Raw genomic sequence first — 21233 nt, forward strand, 5'->3', positions numbered from 1 at the left:
CTTGGTTTCGAGTCTAGTCGGCGACTAGAGGAAATTTTTCTAAGCCTTTTTTCGACCGGTTCCCGAGTTAGTCGATCTCTGGCACGGGCAAGCAGGTTTTTCCTCCCGGAAACTCGGGTTTTTCGTCCTGTAAACTCAAGAAAATCGACCGTAGAACCCACATTATTTCAGACATTAAAATATATTGTGTTAGGGTAAGAGACCACGAGATGGCGGCACATTTGAGCCGTCTCTCTTCACTGCGTACCGCTTAATTAGTGATAGCCTTGGGCCATCTGTCTCTGATTGGGTACCAGTGTAGATTGAACTGCTCACTTAGTCTCCAAAAGTTAGATAGGGCTAAATGGCCTCGCCTACTCCCGTATATACGGGAATAAAAAGGCGTTAGCTGATTTTTTTATTATTATTATTATTATTATTATTCGTGACACCTCCAAGGAGTCCGAAGACTCATCGCAGGAGGACACCTACAACTGTCTCAACTACTGCACCGAACCTCTACTACGAATCATCTCCATCAACGCCATCTACCGCCCGCCTCCACCACTACCACAACTAGGTATCCATGGATTCTGTTTCGTTTGGAAGCGTATCTTAATTTTTGTTAATGCTTTGTTATATATTTTATTAAATGCAAGTTTAAGATTATTATATACAGCTTCAGCAAAGTCTGAAGATCCTATTTGCATCCAGTCTGTTTTTCTGATTTCATCGTTTACCATTGTTTCGTTTAGAATGCTATACTACTGTTTGTAGTCTCAGTGAGTTTTATGGGTTCTGGTTCAGTGTGTAACTGTAATGACGTGAAATAATGGTCTGCCAGTTTGCTTGTTATGATGGCTGCTGTGTGGCTGTTTGGAGGGGACCGTATATTTATGTGATCAATGCAGGATGAGGTTGTTGTATTTCCGACTATCTATTCTCGTGTATACGACTGTATGGATAGGGTTATGTAATATGCTGATAAGAGGTCTAGGTATTGTTCTATGTTGTTATTTATGTTCCTAATGTTTATATTCATGTCTCTATTATTATCAATATTCTGAGACGCTTACTTCCATTTCTGAAAGCCATCTATTTAGTTCATCTAGAAATTTTGTGGTGCTTAAGTTGGGTGGTCTGTATATTGCCTTTAATATCAAGTTTTCTTGTTTGATGTTTTTAATTTCGCTGCCTATGTTTTCTGCATATTCTAATTTATAGTTTATTTCTGTTACTTCTAGTTTATGTTTGGTAAATATTATTATACCACCTCCTCGCTTTGCTTGTCTGCAGTGTTTGTGTTGTTAGAAGTGTGGCATTTGGTAGGGATGCCTCTTCGTTTGTCGTAGATACTTCAGTCAGTATTAAAATGTCTATGCTGTCAATATCTTCCTTCACATAAGCTTGCAGGGTCAGCCAGTATTTTGGAATGCTTCTGGTGTTCATATGGAGAATAGATAGTCTTTTTTTGGGGATAGTCACTTGTTTCCATTCAGTGATTGATATCAGAATGTGGCAATTATCATGTTCTATGGTGATTACGTCTGCTTGATGGTCTGCATTCATATAGGTTGGTGTGCTGTTCCTTCTTTACGAGTTGTCAATATTCCTTTTAATGTGGCAGCCTGTTGAGGTCTTCTACAGATTTTATTTCGGTTGGATTTGCATCTTGTGTCTTTCTAAGGAATATTTTGCTGTCTCTTATCCATATAAACTGGTAATTGTTTTCTGTTTTTACTTTCCTTGTTTGGTAGAATAGTTTCTGATAATATGGCGTTAAGTATTCGGACAAGTATATTGGAGTATTGTCATAGTCTCCTTTCAGATCGTCTCCTTTCAACATAGACAACAACAATAATAATAATAATAAGGAGAAGAAGAAGAAGGAGAAGAAGAAGAAGAAGGAGAAGGAGAAAAAGAAGGAAAAGGAGGAGAAGAAGAAGAAAAAGAAGGAGGAGGAGAAGAAGAAGAAGGAGAAGAAGAAGAAGGAGAAAAAGAAGGAGAAGAAGAAGAGGAAAAAGAAGAAGAAGGAGGAGAAGAAGCAGAAAAAGAAGGAGGAGGAGAAGAAGCAGAAAAAGAAGGAGGAGGAGAAGAAGAAGGAGGAGAAGAAGCAGAAAAAGAAGGAGGAGGAGAAGAAGAAGAAGGAGAAAAAGAAGGAGAAGAAGAAGAGGAAAAAGAAGAAGAAGGAGGAGAAGAAGCAGAAAAAGAAGGAGGAGGAGAAGAAGAAGGAGGAGAAGAAGCAGAAAAAGAAGGAGGAGGAGAAGAAGAAGAAGGAGAAAAAGAAGGAGAAGAAGAAGAGGAAAAAGAAGAAGAAGGAGGAGAAGAAGCAGAAAAAGAAGGAGGAGGAGAAGAAGAAGGAGGAGAAGAAGCAGAAAAAGAAGGAGGAGGAGAAGAAGAAGAAAAAGAAGGAGAAAAAGAAGAAGGAGGAGGAGGAGAAGAAGAAGAAAAAGAAGAAGAAAAAGAAGGAGAAAAAGAAGGAGAAAAAGAAGAAGGAGGAGGAGGAGAAGAAGAAGGAGAAGAAGAAGAAGGAGAAGTAGAAGAAGAAGGAGAAGTAGAAGAAGGAGAAGGAGAAGAAGAAGGAGAAGAAGAAGAAGAAGGAGAAGAAGAGAAAAGAAGGAGAAGGAGGAGAAGAAGAAGAAGAAGAAGAAGAAGAAAGGAGAAGGAGAAGAAGAAGAAGGAGAAGAAAAAGGAACAAGAATATATTTTTTATCATATATTTGTCAAGAATATACCGTATTTTTCGCCTTATAAGACCCAATTTTTTAACCTAAAATTTATCTGAAAAATCAGGTTACGTCCTCTACGCCGAAGTATTTTTCATGTATGTACAGTTATGGGGCATTATAGCTTATCGGTAATGCATGATCAGTTTGAAGATTTGCATGGTCGTTAACGGTCACGCATTAAACTAGTTATCAATACCTTATTATCAGACAGAAAGTTTTCAAGTAACAATTAGCTTGCATCAAGGATCAGCATTCAGTCTGTTTCTGTTTAATATTGTGATGGAGGTGGTGACGGAGGAGATGAGAGAAGACGCACCTTAGACAATGTTGCATGCAGGTGACATCTTGCTGTGTGCAGATTCAAGAGAAGAAGTGGCAGCTAAACTGGAAAGATGGAGGAAAGTACTGGAAGAGGGAGGTATGAGACTGAGCATAAGTAATACAGAGTATATGTGTTGCAAAGTGGACGGCGGCCAGGAGACAGATCTGGAGCTGGAAGGAAATGTCATCAGGAAGGTGAGGGACTTTAGTTACCTAGGTACAACAGTAGAAGAAGATGGAGGGGCTGAGAAGGAAGGGAGATGCAGGATACAAGTGGGATGGAGGAACTGGAGAGAGATGACTGGAGTACTATGCGATAAGAGGGTGCTGATCAATCTGAAAGGCAAAATCTATAGGACGGTAGTGAAGCCAGCTATGACGTATGCTATGGAAACTGTGGCCCTGAGGAAAAATAACATCAGCAGGATGGAGGTAGCAGAGATGAGAATGCTTAGGTGGATGTGCGGTGTGACCAGAAAGGATCGTCTGAGAAATAACTATGTGAGGGGGAATGGTGAACGTTACGAACTTAGGAGCAAAGATACAGGAGGCAAGGTTGAGATGAATTGGCCATGTCATGAGGAGGGTGGCCGAATATGTGGAAAGAAAGGTCATGCAGATGGATGTGTAAGGAAGGAGGAAGCGTGGACGGCCGAAGAAGAGATGGTGGAAGAGGAATTGAGGATGAAGAACTTGGATCTGGTGACAGCCCAAGAAAGGAGATTGTGAAGGAGACTCATCATTAACAGCGACCCCACTTAAGTGGGACAAGCTGCAGAAGAAGAAGATCAATACCTTATTATATTTACATATTTTTATAACCCATGAATTCTACGACAGCCTGTGGAGCTCAGTGTATGTGGCGTTTGCACCCCATGGCGCTTAACTGCATGAAGGAAGACTTTGTTTCGGAATCTAGTTCGGCGACTAGGTAGGTCTTTTTTCGACCGGTTCCCGAGTTAGTCGATCTCTGGCACGTGCAAGCAGGTTTTTCCTCCCGGAAACTCGGGTTTTTCGTCCCGTAAACTCAAAAAAATCGACCTTAGAATTCACATTATTTCAGACATTAAATACAAGTGTTAGGGTTAGGACCACGAGATAGCGGCACTTGTTCAACCGTCTCTCTTCACTGCGTGCCTGTTAATTAGTGATAGCCTTGGGCCACTACCTCTGATTGGGTATCAATGGAGATTGAACTGTTCACTCAGTCTCCAAAAGTTAGATAGGGCTAAAAACGGCCTCGCCTACTCCCTATATATATATACGGGAATAAAAAGGCATTAGCTGATTTTTTTAACGATTCTACGAAGCACAGATATAGCAATACGATTGCGTTTAAGTACAATGTGAATGAATACTCAAAAAAGTATGCCAGTATGGCAGCAGAACGGCATTTTGGGCTTCTGCCTGCAGAAAAAAATAGTACGAACTTGGAGGACACAGGAGTAGCAATTAATAGAAGTAAATTATAAAAAACACAATCTCTGCAGAAAATATGTATATATATATGAAAAAAAAAAAAAAAAAAAAAAAAATATATATATATATATATATATATATATATATATATATATATATATATATATATATATATATATATATATATATATATAATTTCAATGTCAAAAAAAATATGACCTCTCTCACTTGATTTCTTATTATTTATTTATTTATTTTACTGTACTTTGTAACACATCTTCTAGCACCTTTCATCTGCAAAAGGTTCAAGAACTTTTGGCTTTCCTGGAGATTGCGGTTCATGACCGAGATACTCTCACGCTTACTAGTTTTAACTCGGCCATGAATCCCAAACCCAGGGAAGGCCAACAGCTCTTGGTCCTTTTGGGAATCAAAGGTATCAGGATATGTGTTACAAAGTACAGTAAAATATTTAAGTGATCAAATGGGAGAAAATAACTTAGTCGAGCGGAAAATATAGAAAGGCTAGCAATTTACATCCTCATGCAGTTTTCTGTTGTGATGCAGTTTCTTTTGTGGAGTACTTTGTTCTTCTGCATTTATTCATCCAGTAGATCTACGCCAGAATAGAATAAGCTGTACCCAGAATTTTGAAATTATGGGGACAGCTTATTCTTAGCGAATAGCACCTTTCCTCTAAGAAATGCTCCAGAAACCATGTTCATGAATGATTATATGTAAAGAAGCGTTCTCAGGGATTTGCAATGGAAGGGGACTAAGTCAATCTCATACGGAGGAGGAGGTTTTTCCCTCCTGAAAATTCGGTTTTTTTTAAACTCCTGCAATCAGGCAAATCGACCAGGAGAAGTCACGCAATTTTCACAAAAGAATATATTTAGGCATAACTTACACTTTCTCCTAAAAATTATGGTTAAGCCATTTCGTGCAGATTATGGATCTTAAGGCCTGTAAGCGGAACTGTAGAATATTTATTAGCTAGGGCACTGAAGCGCGACCTCTCTCTCTCTCTCTCTCATATAGATCTTCCACATCTATCCAATCCTATATCCCATTCCTAACTGGTATCTCTCTCTCTCTCTCTCTCTCTCTCTCTCTGGAGCCTTAACCCACCTCAGAAATACAACATGCTTGTAATTTAGTTTTGCCATTTAAATTATTTACGTTTGTAACTATATAATGTATTTCCATAACAAGATATGCAATCTTACGTTTTAATTTGATTTTAAACTATGTACTGCTATTTTGTAGATTAGATAAATGCTAAGAGATGTAATCACGAGGCGTGATTCCCTTTCATGATACAAAGTGTACTGAAATCATCCACCGGGTGAGTATTAGTTGATCTGTTTTATTCTAATTGCATATTAATTTCAAACCTTATTTTAATATTGTGTATTTACCTACTTCCATGGAGTCGGGATGTGATGTTTAAATATGATATATTTATGTAGCACATCGCATTTTTGTGAATTTAAAAATACCTATTTGATTGATATCATACATATTGAAGAAGAACTTAACCAATTATCAAAGTGGTAGCGCGCATGAAAGTGGAATACTGAACTGAACTAAACTAAACTAATTCATTAACATTTATCTCTACATTGTGAGAAGTACGATTAGATCAGTTCTTTTCATTTCATTTGATTTAAAACAGCTATTTATTTATTTAGCGTCTGTGCCTGATTTAATTGCCAGTCTTAAAAATAAATAAACTCGTGGTAACTTTTTTTTTTTTTTTCTTTTAAGTTTCATTTGGTGAAGTAATGGCGATTTCTTCAGTTGGTGGCTACAGTATTCGTAGATTGCGGCCCATCCTGAAATCTTACCAACTACTAGGTAATAATACTTGCAAAGTTTATATTTCCTGTTAACTGTAACAGTAATTGGTTAGCAGTAAAAGAAATACATTATGTATTTGTATTAGTAGTTGACATGATCACAGTAGAATTCACAATAAAACTACAACCAATATATTTTACTTTTTCAAACATTTTATTCACACTCATATGACAAACTGTTTGCGCCAAGACCATACTTGCAAAGGAAACTGCAATCAGAATTTTACTCTTTTTCTTAAACATTTTGTCTTATTAATAAATAGGAATAAGTTTACAAATACAATAGATTTCAAGAATAGTGAGCTGCTATTGCTCACAAAAAAAAAAAAAAAGATGTTTTGTCACTCAGTTAACTGAATTTATAAAATTTAGTTTACTTCAGTTAAATGCACTTGTAATAGTAATCCTGGCATTCCAAAATCATCTGTGGGAAGCCTCAGTTACTTTTTTTCTCCCAAACAGGGTCCGATTCAGTGGTTTGCTCTTAATATTTGTTTCAGTTAATTTTTTAAAGTCTTATAAAATATTCTTTACCTGGTTTAATATAATTTTAGAACTATATAAAATTATTACCTCATAACTTTATAAATGCAAAACTCATTGTGGGGGAGTCATTTTTCAGATAGTATTATGAGACATTGTTATCCTTATGAAAGCTCTAAAAATCCTTTCTAGGGCTTTCATATCACCATGGAAACTAGGTGACCAAATTTGTACACTATAGTCCAGGTACGATGTGATCAGAATTTAAATAAAAGTACATCACCTATCTGTCTCTATTATCCTAATAAGGAATTTCAATAGAGATAATAAATGAGGACACATTATAAAGGTGGGGGGAAATGACAACTCAGAGGACTGTTGCTCTTGAAACCTCAGTACACTATTCACTATTACCAAAGAACTCTTGCTGCCTCCACTTTTTGCATCACAGCTCTGTCGATATGTATATAGCCTTATGTTTCAAAATTTGAACATACAAAGTTTTGCTATGTTGAATTGATACTTCTGCACATCTGCTCATATCATCATCCATTTGAAATCCTGAAGGATGACCACATTTCTGATAAGTCTCTCTAGCTTTGCATTATCAGCAAACAACTGAATTTTCCTCCTTCAACCTCATTCGTTGTATTATAATATTAAACATTTTAAATTATATTTAAATATAATTTAAAATGTTTAAAGGTAGTTGCTTATGCACAAAATACAGTGCTAATCCCACTCATTAATAAATAGTCATTATCATATTATACTACTAAACTGTTTAGAAGTAATATATGTTTAGAAGTATTTTTTCATCAGTAGTTTGAGATGCCATCTGGTATAATGTACTAATATAAATGCACTAACTTCCTTGATCTCCTTTGAGAGTTTGCAGAGTAGTGCGCAGTAGTGGTTTAGGCATTATCTATATAATAATGTTAAATTGTGTTCTAGTATGCCAAATGAAAAGAGAAAGATTGGCTGTTTCCAGTGGTCAAAAATTTTGGGACTTTAGGAAGGTTAAACCAATGGTGGATTCAACTTTTTTTTTTTTTTTTTTTTTTTTTTTTTTTGGGACGAGGAGAATTGATCAATAATTAGGAGTCATCGAAATAGTAGAGACAATCACAAAATACAAAGTTTTAAAAATATTTTGAGTACAATTAATTTTTTTAAAACTAAACTTAACATTTTATTGTGTATTTAATAACTGTTTTCATAGCCCATTTTGGCACCATTCATAGCACCGTTTGGTTGAAAATGTGGGTTTGAATCTTGTGATGTTGAATGTTTGAGTACATTTTGAAAGGAAGATGAGTTGGTAGCAAACTGGTCTGATAATTTTTTTTTTTTTTAAATAATTCCTATTAATGTTCTTTAAAAAGATGGAAATTATACTAGTAGAAAAACAGAATGAAAGAGGTTTTTTGGAACAAAGTGGATGGAATGAAGGAAGATAGGTTTGTTTGGTATGTTTGGAGTTGGATTGTGAGTGTTGACCAGTTCTGTTCTAGCTCTAGTTAACAAATAGCTGCAACAGTTCATGATTACAGGAAATTTCAGGAGTGTTAGTGGCTAGTTCAGCAGAGCAATGCCTATGAAAGTACCTATAGAAAAGGTGATATGCAGAAACACTGTCTATGGGGAAAGTGACTGAAGGAAGTCTCTGAGAGAGATTGCCCTCTTCTGTATCAAGAATTCTTAGGGAGGTTTTGTGTGCACAATATTTCAAACAATATTTCAAAGATGGTTGGATTTGAGGCTTATAAAGTGTTCAGAGTTGAGCAGGAGAAAAGTAATGATGTGAATGAAAAAGAACCAGTTTTTGAGAGGCCAAGGAAGCTATTGATGTATGAGTTAGGTTCCAAAAGTTTTCAGCCTGATATACAATATTGCACCAATTTTAAAATTTCATGCATGACAGATAGCACCATCTATGGGGAGTTTAGTGTACCAGTTTTAACTCTCTACCTGCATCATTCAGTTGGAGGCACTCATTTGACTAACACGTGGCACGCTAAGTGGCTGTAATGTTAAAAATTGAGTACCATGCTGAGAAATTTTTTCACCAAAGAAGGGCTTTCTCCAAGTGCTATCAAACAGCGATTGGATGGTATTTATGGGGAAGCTTCTCCTTCATATTCCACCATGAAGGAATGGGCTGAATGGTTTCACCTAGGAAGAGAGAGAGAGAGAGAGAACATAGAAGATGATCCTTTTGATGGTTGGCCTGGGGAAGTGATGACTGAGGAAAATGTCTCTCTTGTTGAGGAGGAACTGCTCAATGACAGATGGCTGAAGCTCAAAGAAATCTCAGCAAGATTGAGGCTATCTGTAACAACCATCTTTCGCATCATTCACAAGAAGCTTCAAATGACGAAGTCAGTGCAAGGTAGGTGTCCTGGCTTCTCTCTCTTCAATTCAGGAGCACTGTGTGATCTGTTCCCACAAGTTTTTAGAGCTTTGCCAAGGGAATCAGAGAGAAGTGCTGGAATCTATTGTCATCAAGGATGAAACTTCCATGGTCCTTTCTTATAATCATCTTTCCAAAAGGGAATCCATGGAATGGTGCAAACCAGATGAAGCACTGCTGAGTAAAGCCAAGATCACTCAATCCAAGAAGATCGTGGCAACAATCTTTTGGGATTGTCAGAAAATTCTCTTAATTGACTTCAAGGAAAGGAATACCACCATGAATGCAGGATATTATGCTTTACTCCTGCACAAACTGCATGATGCCATAAAGGAGAAGAAACGAGGAATGCTGAGTCATGGTGTTCGCCTGTTTTACAACAATGCTCTATTTCATACGGCTATTGTTGTGAAGGATTGTGGCTTACAGGAGATTGAACACCCACCCTACAGCCCAGATCTAGCATCAAGTGACTACTAACTTTTCTCAAAACTGAAGAAAGACCTTCAAGGAAGAAAGTTTGCAAATGACAGTGAAGTGAAAGATGCAGTTTTAGGTCATTTTGCAGACAAAAGTACAGATTATATTTTCAAGGGCATAGAAATGTTAATTCAAAGATGTGAAAAGTGTGTTGAAGTAAAAGGAGATTATGTTGAAAAGTGACAGTTTTCTTTCTGTCACCTCTAAAAGTTAGTCAGGCTGGAAACTTATGGAACCACCCTTGTAATATGTTTGTTCAAGGATAAGCTGAATGTGATAATCAGCCCAATGTTGGATTCTGAATATATAGAGATTAGAGTAATTATTATTTGGTTTAGAATCCAACATGATCTTCCATCACAAAGGCTAGACTTGTAAATATTATTTAATGTAATTCACTTGTTTATAATTTAATATTCATATAACTACCTTTAACCTTATTTAATTATTTAATCAAGGATATATGTATTAATAATGAAAGGACTGTATTAAATATTATTAAGCTATTTTATTTATTACTATGTTAATATTATAAGAATTTGTATTTGATAATTTAACTGCGCATTAATTGAAATATAAATATTCTCTATTTATTCCTGTTGGTAGAAGTTTAACGTTATGCAATACCTCAATTTTATTATATTTTGTTTGGTTGTCATGGAAACGTATGTAAGTGAGCGAGCACGTTTTTGGAACATCACGTGAGGAGAAGGTTTATTGAAAAGAGTTTTAGAAAAAAATCATGAGAATAATTTAGGCGGGAAGAACAGATATATAAGCAATGAACGCTCAAATTATTAATTAATTAAGAGAAGAGATTATTAGGAGAGGATTGGCATTAGGTTGGAATCGGAGCATTCGGGAATCACGGTACGATAATAGCGAGTCGGCAAGTCACTCAAGCAGCTAAATAAAGCCTATTAGTCGAGAGGCGGTTAGCTAATAAGTTGTAGAATAACAATTATAGCTACGGAAGACAGCTGAGTGACTACTAAATAGACTAGCAATACTTGAGTTGAGATTTAATTTCAGGGCCGACCTGTCAAGGACGCACAGAGTCTTGAAATAAAGCATGGAGTTACTAGAGTAGTAGAGGCTGTAAAGTTGAAGTTTACCGATAGCTGTGCTTAGAATTTTAGTGTCTAAAGAATTAATTGAATGCCGGAAGAGTGAACAACTGTGCATATAAAACCTCAAGTTAAGGAATTATTGTGTGTTGCCTTATTTCATGAGTGATCAGTAGTACTTTATGCAACAACGTTTGTTTATGTGTATAGTGACCGATGATTAATTCAGTTATTGCTTAGAAGAATTATTTTAATGAGTGCTGTTTACTGTTTAAAGTGTTTACAATTATAAAAAGTGTATGTGTATAAGTTGATGAAGATAGAAGATTATCGGCAGATTATTCCGACCATTAATATTCCTATACAGAGAAGTGTGTGCGAGTTTTTGGAACATCACGTGAGGAGAAGGTTTATTGAAAAGAGTTTTAGAAAAAAATCATGAGAATAATTTAGGCGGGAAGAACAGATATATAAGCAATGAACGCTCAAATTATTAATTAATTAAGAGAAGAGATTATTAGGAGAGGATTGGCATTAGGTTGGAATCGGAGCATTCGGGAATCACGGTACGATAATAGCGAGTCGGCAAGTCACTCAAGCAGCTAAATAAAGCCTATTAGTCGAGAGGCGGTTAGCTAATAAGTTGTAGAATAACAATTATAGCTACGGAAGACAGCTGAGTGACTACTAAATAGACTAGCAATACTTGAGTTGAGATTTAATTTCAGGGCCGACCTGTCAAGGATGCACAGAATCTTGGAACGCTCAAATTATTAATTAATTAAGAGAAGAGATTATTAGGAGAGGATTGGCATTAGGTTGGAATCGGAGCATTCGGGAATCACGGTACGATAATAGCGAGTCGGCAAGTCACTCAAGCAGCTAAATAAAGCCTATTAGTCGAGAGGCGGTTAGCTAATAAGTTGTAGAATAACAATTATAGCTACGGAAGACAGCTGAGTGACTACTAAATAGACTAGCAATACTTGAGTTGAGATTTAATTTCAGGGCCGACCTGTCAAGGACGCACAGAGTCTTGAAATAAAGCATGGAGTTACTAGAGTAGTAGAGGCTGTAAAGTTGAAGTTTACCGATAGCTGTGCTTAGAATTTTAGTGTCTAAAGAATTAATTGAATGCCGGAAGAGTGAACAACTGTGCATATAAAACCTCAAGTTAAGGAATTATTGTGTGTTGCCTTATTTCATGAGTGATCAGTAGTACTTTATGCAACAACGTTTGTTTATGTGTATAGTGACCGATGATTAATTCAGTTATTGCTTAGAAGAATTATTTTAATGAGTGCTGTTTACTGTTTAAAGTGTTTACAATTATAAAAAGTGTATGTGTATAAGTTGATGAAGATAGAAGATTATCGGCAGATTATTCCGACCATTAATATTCCTATACAGAGAAGTGTGTGCGAGTTTCATCCTAGAATTTCCTTATACTAACGGTAACTATTGCGGAGAATTAACGGAAGTGTAAAATTAAAAGTGTTTGTTTGTTAAGAGGTGTTACTGCAATTTTATTGTATTTGGAACTTAAGGAACTGTGAGAAAACTGTGATAGAGATAGCAGAATTACCATTGTCTGAGTTTGTATGACTGTATTGCCAGGAAGGCTGAAGTGTTTCTAATAACTTAATTAGTGATTTGAAGTTAAGTGTAAAATTTGTGATTTTAAAATTAAATGTTTGTTTTTGTTAATCAAAAGTTGTATTTTGCCTGAATCTCTTTTACTGCACCATTCATAAAATATTCAAACCAAGGCGGGTAAATTAAGTAAGATAAATATTCTCGGCCAGTATATATAATATTAACTAAAAGGAGAGATAGTTGTGAGTTGGTTTTTCTTCAGTTCTTGAACTAATTCAGATATAGAGTGGCGCAGTCTTTAAATATAAATTTTCTCTATATTTGAATTAGAAATCAACTAGCAACCTATCAACTGTTAAGAACATCGTAATGACAAACATGTCGGATCCAAAGTATAGATTGGAAAAAAGTAGGATCCAACACCAAGAAGGGGAAACTCATCTTGAAAGATGTGAGAACATTATCCAAAGTAAATGACAGCAATGTAGGATCTTTCTTATAGGTAATCTGTAAGAAAGATCCTGCTTTCATCTTGCTTGAAGTTGGTGATGAGATCAGTATTGAAGTCATTGGTATGGAAGATCTTGAAGCTTCAATTATTTACTACTATGAAATTTCTTGAACGAGGAAGAGGAATGCAGAGTACTTATCAGCAAAACTATGTTGAAAGTTTTTCCACTTGGTTACACTATAAATTAAAGATGCCAAGAAATTATATTCATGGTTTAGTCTTTTATCCAAGTGTAGGCAGTTTTGCACGTGAAGTAACTTAATGATTGGGCAATCCATATATAGAGGCTAATGACTTCACATCACATGCCTTAGTATCCCATAATGCAAATCATATATCCTCACAGACGTAAGTAAATTTGGTATAAAGAAATCTTTAATCTCTTTCGCCATAAACTTCCATAGTTGAGTACTGACAACAATACTTTGTTTCATAACTTATTGAAGTTCCAAGGATACTCTTAACAGGAGGCTTTTACTTGGAGAATTGCATATGGTTGCCTTCCAGTCAGTTACTATCAAATGGAGGTATACTTTAGCATCGGATATCCAATCTGTTGACGTCTGTTACTGATTGGAAACAGTAGAACATGCATTCTACAGCTGCCCCCTTGCCTTGCATATTTGGAACAGATTATGTAATGTGTTGGGCATTCCATTACTTGCAACAGAACAAGTTTTTTTTTTTTCAGTACCCACCACCGTCAGCAGTGTGAAGAGAATTTTGATTTTTATAATTTTTATACCATTTATGGAAGGTTAGAAAGAAACATGGATTTGAAAACCAGCAATATAACATTCAAATGCTTTATAATATTGTATTGTGAAAATTTCATTGTTCAGCCAGATAATTTTTATATTTAGAGAGCAGCATTCTATGATATATAAAATTTTTGACTGGGTGGTGTAGACCAATGCTTCCCAAACTGTGGGCTGCGGCGCCCTTGGAGACTGTAGGTTTTGTTGAGGGGGGGGGGGCATGAAATATTGAAAACAAATTTAAAATCTTTTACGACTAAGTAGACTTTTTTTATCTTAAAAGAAACATGTTTAATTTTTATTATTTATTATTTCTTTTGTTATTTTTTTATATTTTAATGGAAAAAAATCACACATTGGTGCGGGTTCACAAATTTTGCTTCCTGCATATTTTGGCACTTAATGAATATTAGTAAATATATGCTTATCCATATAAGTTTCATTTCAAAGCAGAAATCTAAGAATTGCAGTTTCAAATATTTCACCTGATATTGGTGTAGCAGTATTGAAACGCATCCATCATATTAAATTGTTATTAAACCTCTTTTATGTTTTTAATTCTTACTTTGTTTATAACTAATCTTCTTACATTTCATGTGCTTGTGTACAATATGCAAATGTACAATAATATATCTATCTATATAAAAATATGAGATAGCGTGCCATGTCAAATGTGTATGTAAGATGCTAAAAATGTAATATTCGCATTTGATTTTTGCAATATTCGCTGTATATGTTTTGTATTGAATATAAATACAATAAATATTATAATAATATATGTCTATATTATGATTTTTTTGAGGGGGCCGTGAAATATTTTAATTTTTCCAAAGGGGGCCCTGACATCAAGAAATTTGGGAAGCATGTAGATCACCCACATTATGCAATATTCACCAGGGGGAGATAAAATTCTGTCTAATTTTGGTATGAGAGGTTTTTTAAGACTAAAAAGGTTTTTGTAGACTAAAATACACAAAGATTATTGAATTAAAAATGAAAGAGTTTGAGAACAGGAATCAAACCTTGGAGATTCAGTGGCAAACTCTGAAGAAAACATTGATTGATTCTGCCAAAGAGGCAAGTGGTGAGATTGTCTGCAAGGATAAAAAAATCAGAACTCCCTGGTGGACACAAGAAGTTAGAGCCAGTGAAGGAAAAGAAGAAAGCATATCAAAAGTTCCTCTCAAATAAGTCAGCTTGTGCTCTTAGAGAATACAGAGACAAATGCAAGAATGCTAAACACTGTGTAAAACTAGCTAAACAAAAGTCATGGGAGGACTTTGGCAAGAATATAGAAAATAAATATCAAGAAGGTGGCAAAATATTCTGGAGGTTGTTGAAGAAGCTTAAGAAAAGGTTGAAAAGGAAAGAGTGCTATAAAAGGAATTAGAGATGATAAAGGTGACATGAAATTGGGAGAAAAAGATATCCTTGAAGTATGGAGTAATTACTTTGAAAAACTGCTAAATGAAACAAGCAGTGATGACAGCACAGTGGTAAAAAAACACTGACCAGGCATGCAGTCAGGAATACATATCTATAATTGAAGTAGAAAAGGCCATCAAAGGCTTGACATGTGGAAAGGCAGCAGGAGTAGATGATATTCGACCAGAAATGCTGAAGTATGGTGGTATAAGAGTTACAGTGGCTGCACTGCATAGTTCAGAAAGCCTGGACAGAGGGACAAATTCCTGATGATTGAAGTAGAGCTCTCATAGTACCCATATATAAAAAGGGAAATAAAACTGAATGTGAGAATTACATAGGTATTTCCCTATGGCAAGATCTATGCAAGTATACTTGAGAAACGGTTGAGAAGAATTGTGGAAGAAAAGCTTGGTGAAGAACAAGCTGGATTCATGCCAAATAGAGGCTGTCTGGATCAGATCTTCACTTTACGACAAGTAGTCGAGAAAGCATGGGAATATAACAAAGATCTGTATTTAAGTTTTGTCGATTTGGAAAAGGCATATGACAAGGTGCCAAGAGAGAGAGAGAGAAGCTATTCAATACGCTGCAGTTATATGGTGTGAATGGGGCATTATATCAAGCAATACTTAGTCTTTATTTGAGTTGTGAGTCAGCAGTTAGAATTGAAGGAAGTACAGAAAGATGGTTTAATGTTAAATCTGGTGTGAGACAAGGATGTACATTATCCCTTCTGTTATTCATTATCTATATGGATCACATTATGAAGGAAAGTGGTATTAAACATGATATCAAAATTAGAGATGTTAATGTCAGCTCTTTGCTTTATGCGGATGATGTTATACTTTTAAATAAATCCTCTACAAGTCTGCAAGATTCTCTGACTAAATTGAATAACTGTTATAATAGATATGGTATGAAGGTCAGCATTAAAAAGACAAAGACAATGAAAATAGGCAGAATCATTGAAAATGTCAACTGTGTTGCGAATGGAGAACCTGTGGAACAAGTAAAACATTTCAGCTACTTAGGCATGATTTTTAGTGAAGATGGTAAATTAAATATAGAAATAGACAACAGAATCAGCAAAGCTGGTATGGTGGGAAGTCAATTGAATAAATTCATATGGAATAAGAGAGAAATTAGTCAGAACACTAAATTAGCTGTATACAAGACAGTGCTCAAACCAGTTTTAACCTATGGATCTGAGAGCTGGGTCAGAAGTAAAACACTTGACCAAAGACTAGAGACCGCAGATATGAGAGTCCTGAGAAAGATTATAGGCGTGAACAGATGGCATCAATGGCAATATCATATTAAAAACGAGGATATTAGGAAAGAACTTGACATTGTCATCATCCAGGAATGCGTTAGCAGAGCTAATCTCAGATGTTATGGTCACTTAAATAGAATGGGAGAGGAAAGATTAGCAAAACAAGTGTTCTCTGCCAGGTTGGCAGGAAAACGACCCAGAGGAAGACCAAGATATAGGTGGCTTGGTACGGTACAATGTGCCTTAGACAATAGAAATATAAGATTTGATAATGATAATGTTGGAGTCTTGACAAGTAACAGACTGATTTGGAGGAAAATTGTAGATAGGAAGTTAGTAATGATGTAATTTTTTTCATGTAGTACTATCATATCCTGTACACCCCTTGAGTACATGGCAGGAATTTGATGATGATGAACAACTATGTTGCTTGTATAAAAGTTGGAAAATTTTACCTATAAAGCATGTGATTTCGCTTGTTGGCAACCCATTCGTACGTCCTTTATTTCTTTCTCCCCTTCAGTATGAATCGACTATTCTTGGCAAGACACCAAGTAGAGACCTACAAATGGGGGCGAACTGTATCAGTCATCTTTGCATTTTAGTTTCAGTTGGTCTTTTGATTGTTCTTCTTCATGAGACTGGTGAAAAGGAAAACTGATAGCCTTTGGTTATATAATGATATAAGAGAGCTGAGGCCTTTTTATCTATCTCTCATATTATCTATCTGTATTTTCTTTCTCCTAATACTATCAGGCTCTCTTGCACCCCTATACTAACTATTCAAGGCCTATGATGGGCACCCCCTTTACTTTTTCACCTCCATAAAGATTGAAACCAGTCTTTGTAGTGACCCTTCCCATAATACATAGCATTATACATGTCTGTAAGGATATGTGTTTTGCATTATGGGATACTAAGTAAGTGATGTGAAGTCATTAGCCTTTATATACGAGTTATCCAGTCATGAAGTTACTTCACGTGCAAACTTTGTTTGCTTACATTTGGATAAAGGATTAAACTAAGAATATAATTTTTTGGCATCTTTAATTTACAGTGAAACTATGAATAGGATTTGAAGTCAGAGAGAGAGGGTCATTGATTTAATGGAAGAAGAGGTGAGATTACAGAACCTTGGGGTACCCCAGCATTGAAAAGGAAATCTGATGAGAGGAAGGTATCCACCATGACATGCAACAAACAACCAGAGAGGAATTTGGCGATCTAATCACAAAGGATAGGAGGGAGACCATAAGATTGTAACTTGTTCAGAAGGCCTCAATGCCTGACACAATCAAATACCTTTAAAATATTAAGTGCCACCACATGGGTTTCTTAATCTTTCCATGGCCACCAAACAAAATCCCTCATTAAACTTCTCTAATGAACAGTGTCTTGGTTGTTGTTCTGTCATGTATTGGCATCATTCCCACATTATCAGTTGTGATGTACAACTTTTATGTACAACTGTTCATCATAAAATTTTATTACCAGAATCATTTACATTTAATTTTAATGTCTTTATTTGTAAAATTTTTGGCTAAGTTTCAAAGCCATTGTCAATGCAGTTATAGGAAAACTCTATATGTCTTGATTTTTTAGAACATGTGCAACTATTATTAATTGAATAAATTGAGTGACTGGGCAAGCAAATGGGGATGTGAGTTCAATGTTGCAAAATGTAAGGTTTTAAAATTTGAAAAACAAAGATGGGATGCAGAATTTATGCTTGGTGAGAATATATTGTTGGAAGTAGAGGAAATAAGAGATCTGGGGGGTGATAGTGGATAAGGATCTAAAATTTAGGGGACACATCGCCAAAATTGTGAAGACAACACAAAGACTTCTGGGAATGATGCGGAGGACACTGACATGTAGAACTAGGGAGATACTTGTTCCAATGTATAAGGCTTTGATTAGGCCACACTTGGACTATTGTGCCCAGATTTGGTCACCAGGTTTTCAGAAGGATGAAGAGATGTTGGAAAGGGTCCAAAGGCGACTGACTAAGGTAGTTTCTGACCTCTGGAATGTTGAGTATGAGGAAAGATTGAAAAGATGTAATTTGCAGAGTCTCGTGGAGAGAAGGAAGAGGGGAGATATGATAGAGACCTACAAGTTGGTAAGGGGTTGTTATAGGATCAATGGTGGAGAAGTTCTACAGAGAATAGTGGGAGATCAGGGGAGAACCAGAGGTCATCCCTGGAAACTGTATAAGGAGGGTGTGAGTAAGGGAGTGAGAGGCAGGTTTTTTCGTGCAGAGTTGTGAGTGATTGGAATGCCTTGCCTGAGAGCGTGGTGTCTGCAAGTAGTTTGAATGTGTTTAAGACACGGTATGATGAGATGTGTATGTAAGATAAAGGACCTCCTAGATGAGTCTTTGACTCCATGAGGTCTTGTTTAATAATAATAATAATAATAATAATAATATACAATTTTTAATATACAAGTTCTTAAAATCTAAACAGCACAGTATTATACCTTTTACATTGAAAAAAAAAAATCTACCAGTGTTACACCTGATATCTTGAGAATATAGTATTCTCAGTTATCATGGTGTAACATGAAAAATAAATAACATAAATAAAAACCCCTGCATAAAAAGGATAATTTAATTAATAAAATATTCTTGCATCCAGTATAAATTGAGTAAAATGTAAAGGTCTATTGTTTAGTTAAGATAACAAAAGAAAAGAATGTATTATGACTAGGCAAGGAATTTGTATTAAATAAGTAGCTAAATAAGAATTAATATGGTAATGCGATTAAGTATGAAAGAGTTAAGTGCATAAGTATAAAAGAATGAGTCATGAAATGCGCTATGTAAGAGGCTACAGATTAAGCATTAAGTAGAATTCTGAGAAAAGGTTTGAAAAGGGGTTAAGATAGAGGCTAACAAGGGAAATAACGGAATATCGCTTAGGGCCTATACCCGGATAGAAACTTCGTTATGAGTTGCCGATCAAAATGACGTATGGCGGCAAAATGCTATCCAATTGGTAGACAGACGGAAAACAAGTAGGAGGCGGGAGAAGTAAGAAAGGGTGCCGTCAGGGGAGCAGCTATAAAAGGGTTGGTAACCCCCCCCCCAGGAGGTTTTGGAAGAGTAGGCTCTTTTGGGTTTAGGGGAAGACGCTTGATAGTCAAGGAGGCTTGAGGCCTTTTTGCCAGAGGAGAAGAAACGTTTGGAAAGTCGCGGTGGTTTTAGTTTGGTTTTCTAGTGGATTTCACGGTGTTCCTGAGTGGAGAGATATGTCTTATATCCTCATGCCACAACAAGGAATCGAAGGTGAACAGGAAAGCTATTCCCGTATTCCTATGTAGAAAGCGAAATATACCATAGAGTCATAGGAAACTGTGAAGATATCGATGTCATCGTTTCGGATAGTACAGCCGACCGTGCAGGTGTTCATAAAGCCCTGAATTGCTAGAAGTTATGCAAGCAAGTTCGTTCAGTAGAAGGTAAAGGCCCGTAAGTGAAGCTAAAGAAAGGTATTGTGAATTTTGTCTTATGTTAACCAGAAGTTGTTTGTGATAGGTACCATTGTCATAATGCGGAACTGTTAAAGTGATTAGGGAGAAAATATAATAGGACTTTAGAATTTGATAAAGAGTGTTAAAAGTACGCTAGCTAGTGTTGATAATTTGTGAATAATTAATTATCCTAAGAATCTTGAGTGCCTACTATATTGTAAAGGGAAGGTTAGTGACATAGTTGTGTATTAATGAAGTAAATGGTTTTATTAATATTGAGTTTGATTAGTGTAAATTGAGTAACCAAGTAGACTGAGGAATTTGAATGCCTAGTGTGATGTGTGGAGAATCAGAATTGTCATAAGTATGTGCTAGAGTAGTTAATGACTTTGTTAGTGTACTTGAAGTTGAATAATCTTTTAATGTGTGGTGATCAAATCTTTCCATGTTAAGTGAATTCGTGTTTTGTATGAAATTTTGTGACGGCATGATCGTAGTAACTTTTGTCGAATCATAGCCCAACTATTTGTTTTAAGCTAATTTTAGTGTGTAAGTAATTTAGTTGAGTAATTTGATATGTACCATGTTTAGAGAAATAATAAACCTTTTGTTTAATGACAAAGAAAGTTGTCTAATGTTGCTAATCCAATGCACCGCTTAGAAACATTCGAGCCTAACCACGCGGGGAACTAATGTTAAGAAACGGGAAGTTTGTGGAATTAATGTTGAGTAACAAGAAATAGTGTCATGACTGCAATAGTTACACTTTCAGATATTTGAGTTCCTTTCTCTGTTTATGTATAAAATATCTTAAACTAAATATCCCAAAGGGCGCAGTTAAAATACAAATACTAGGGATATTACAGGGAACAATAACTCAAATATTAATAGAAACTTAGGTGATGTCTTGAAAGTAGATGTTAGGAGAATATAGACGAAGGCAGTTTGTAAGACAAACAAAATCTTAAGATAGGGACGTAACACCAGTATAACTAAATTTGGAAAAACTGCTTATCTTTTAATCCATTTTACATCTACCATTTACACATTTCTCCAGCTGTTGCCTTTTGCTGTTTTATGTCCCTATATGAAATAACTTATTTAATGAATAGTGGTATAAAAAGCAAAGCAGACTTTGTTGATGAATGACTTAGATTTAATAGAAAAGGACTAAGTAATTAGAATGTTTTATTATGCTATAAATGATGTAATAAGGATATTTTAAGTAGTAATTCCAAGCTTTTAAGTAGACTCTTTGAAACCATAAAGAAGTTTGTTGTTAGGATTATATCCAGTAGATGATGGATTGTGTTAATTGTGTGTTCATCAGGCTCAGGTAACTCATCTTTAGTTTGAAATCTCTTATAAAAGTTTAATTGTATGCCAGATGGGGACTGAAACCTATTTTTCCAATCAAAAAAGAGGAATCAGAAACCA

The 21233-nt window shown here is 35.7% G+C and overlaps 1 protein-coding gene across 3 annotated transcripts in view; it reads left to right on the top strand.

Annotated features, from left to right (window-relative positions):
* The first annotated feature begins 5535 nt into the window (after positions 1-5535).
* The window catches only part of LOC150100942 (enoyl-CoA delta isomerase 2-like), a 172516-nt gene continuing 156818 nt past the window's right edge, over positions 5536-21233 (top strand). The window contains exons 1-2 of one of the 3 annotated variants that reach the window (XM_090401279.1): positions 5536-5796; positions 6219-6308. In XM_090401279.1, the coding sequence (XP_090257405.1) occupies positions 6236-6308 (73 nt within the window). In that variant the 5' untranslated portion in view covers positions 5536-5796; positions 6219-6235. The remainder of the gene's footprint in view (positions 5797-6218; positions 6309-21233) is intronic. The other 2 variants (XM_090401280.1, XM_090401281.1) reach the window with 2 other exon arrangements.

The sequence above is a fragment of the Typopeltis vanoorti genome, chromosome 12, assembly GCF_054136105.1.
Source record: "Typopeltis vanoorti isolate ZY-2024b chromosome 12, IOZ_Tvanoo_1.0, whole genome shotgun sequence".
Lineage (NCBI taxonomy): Eukaryota > Metazoa > Arthropoda > Arachnida > Uropygi > Thelyphonidae > Typopeltis > Typopeltis vanoorti.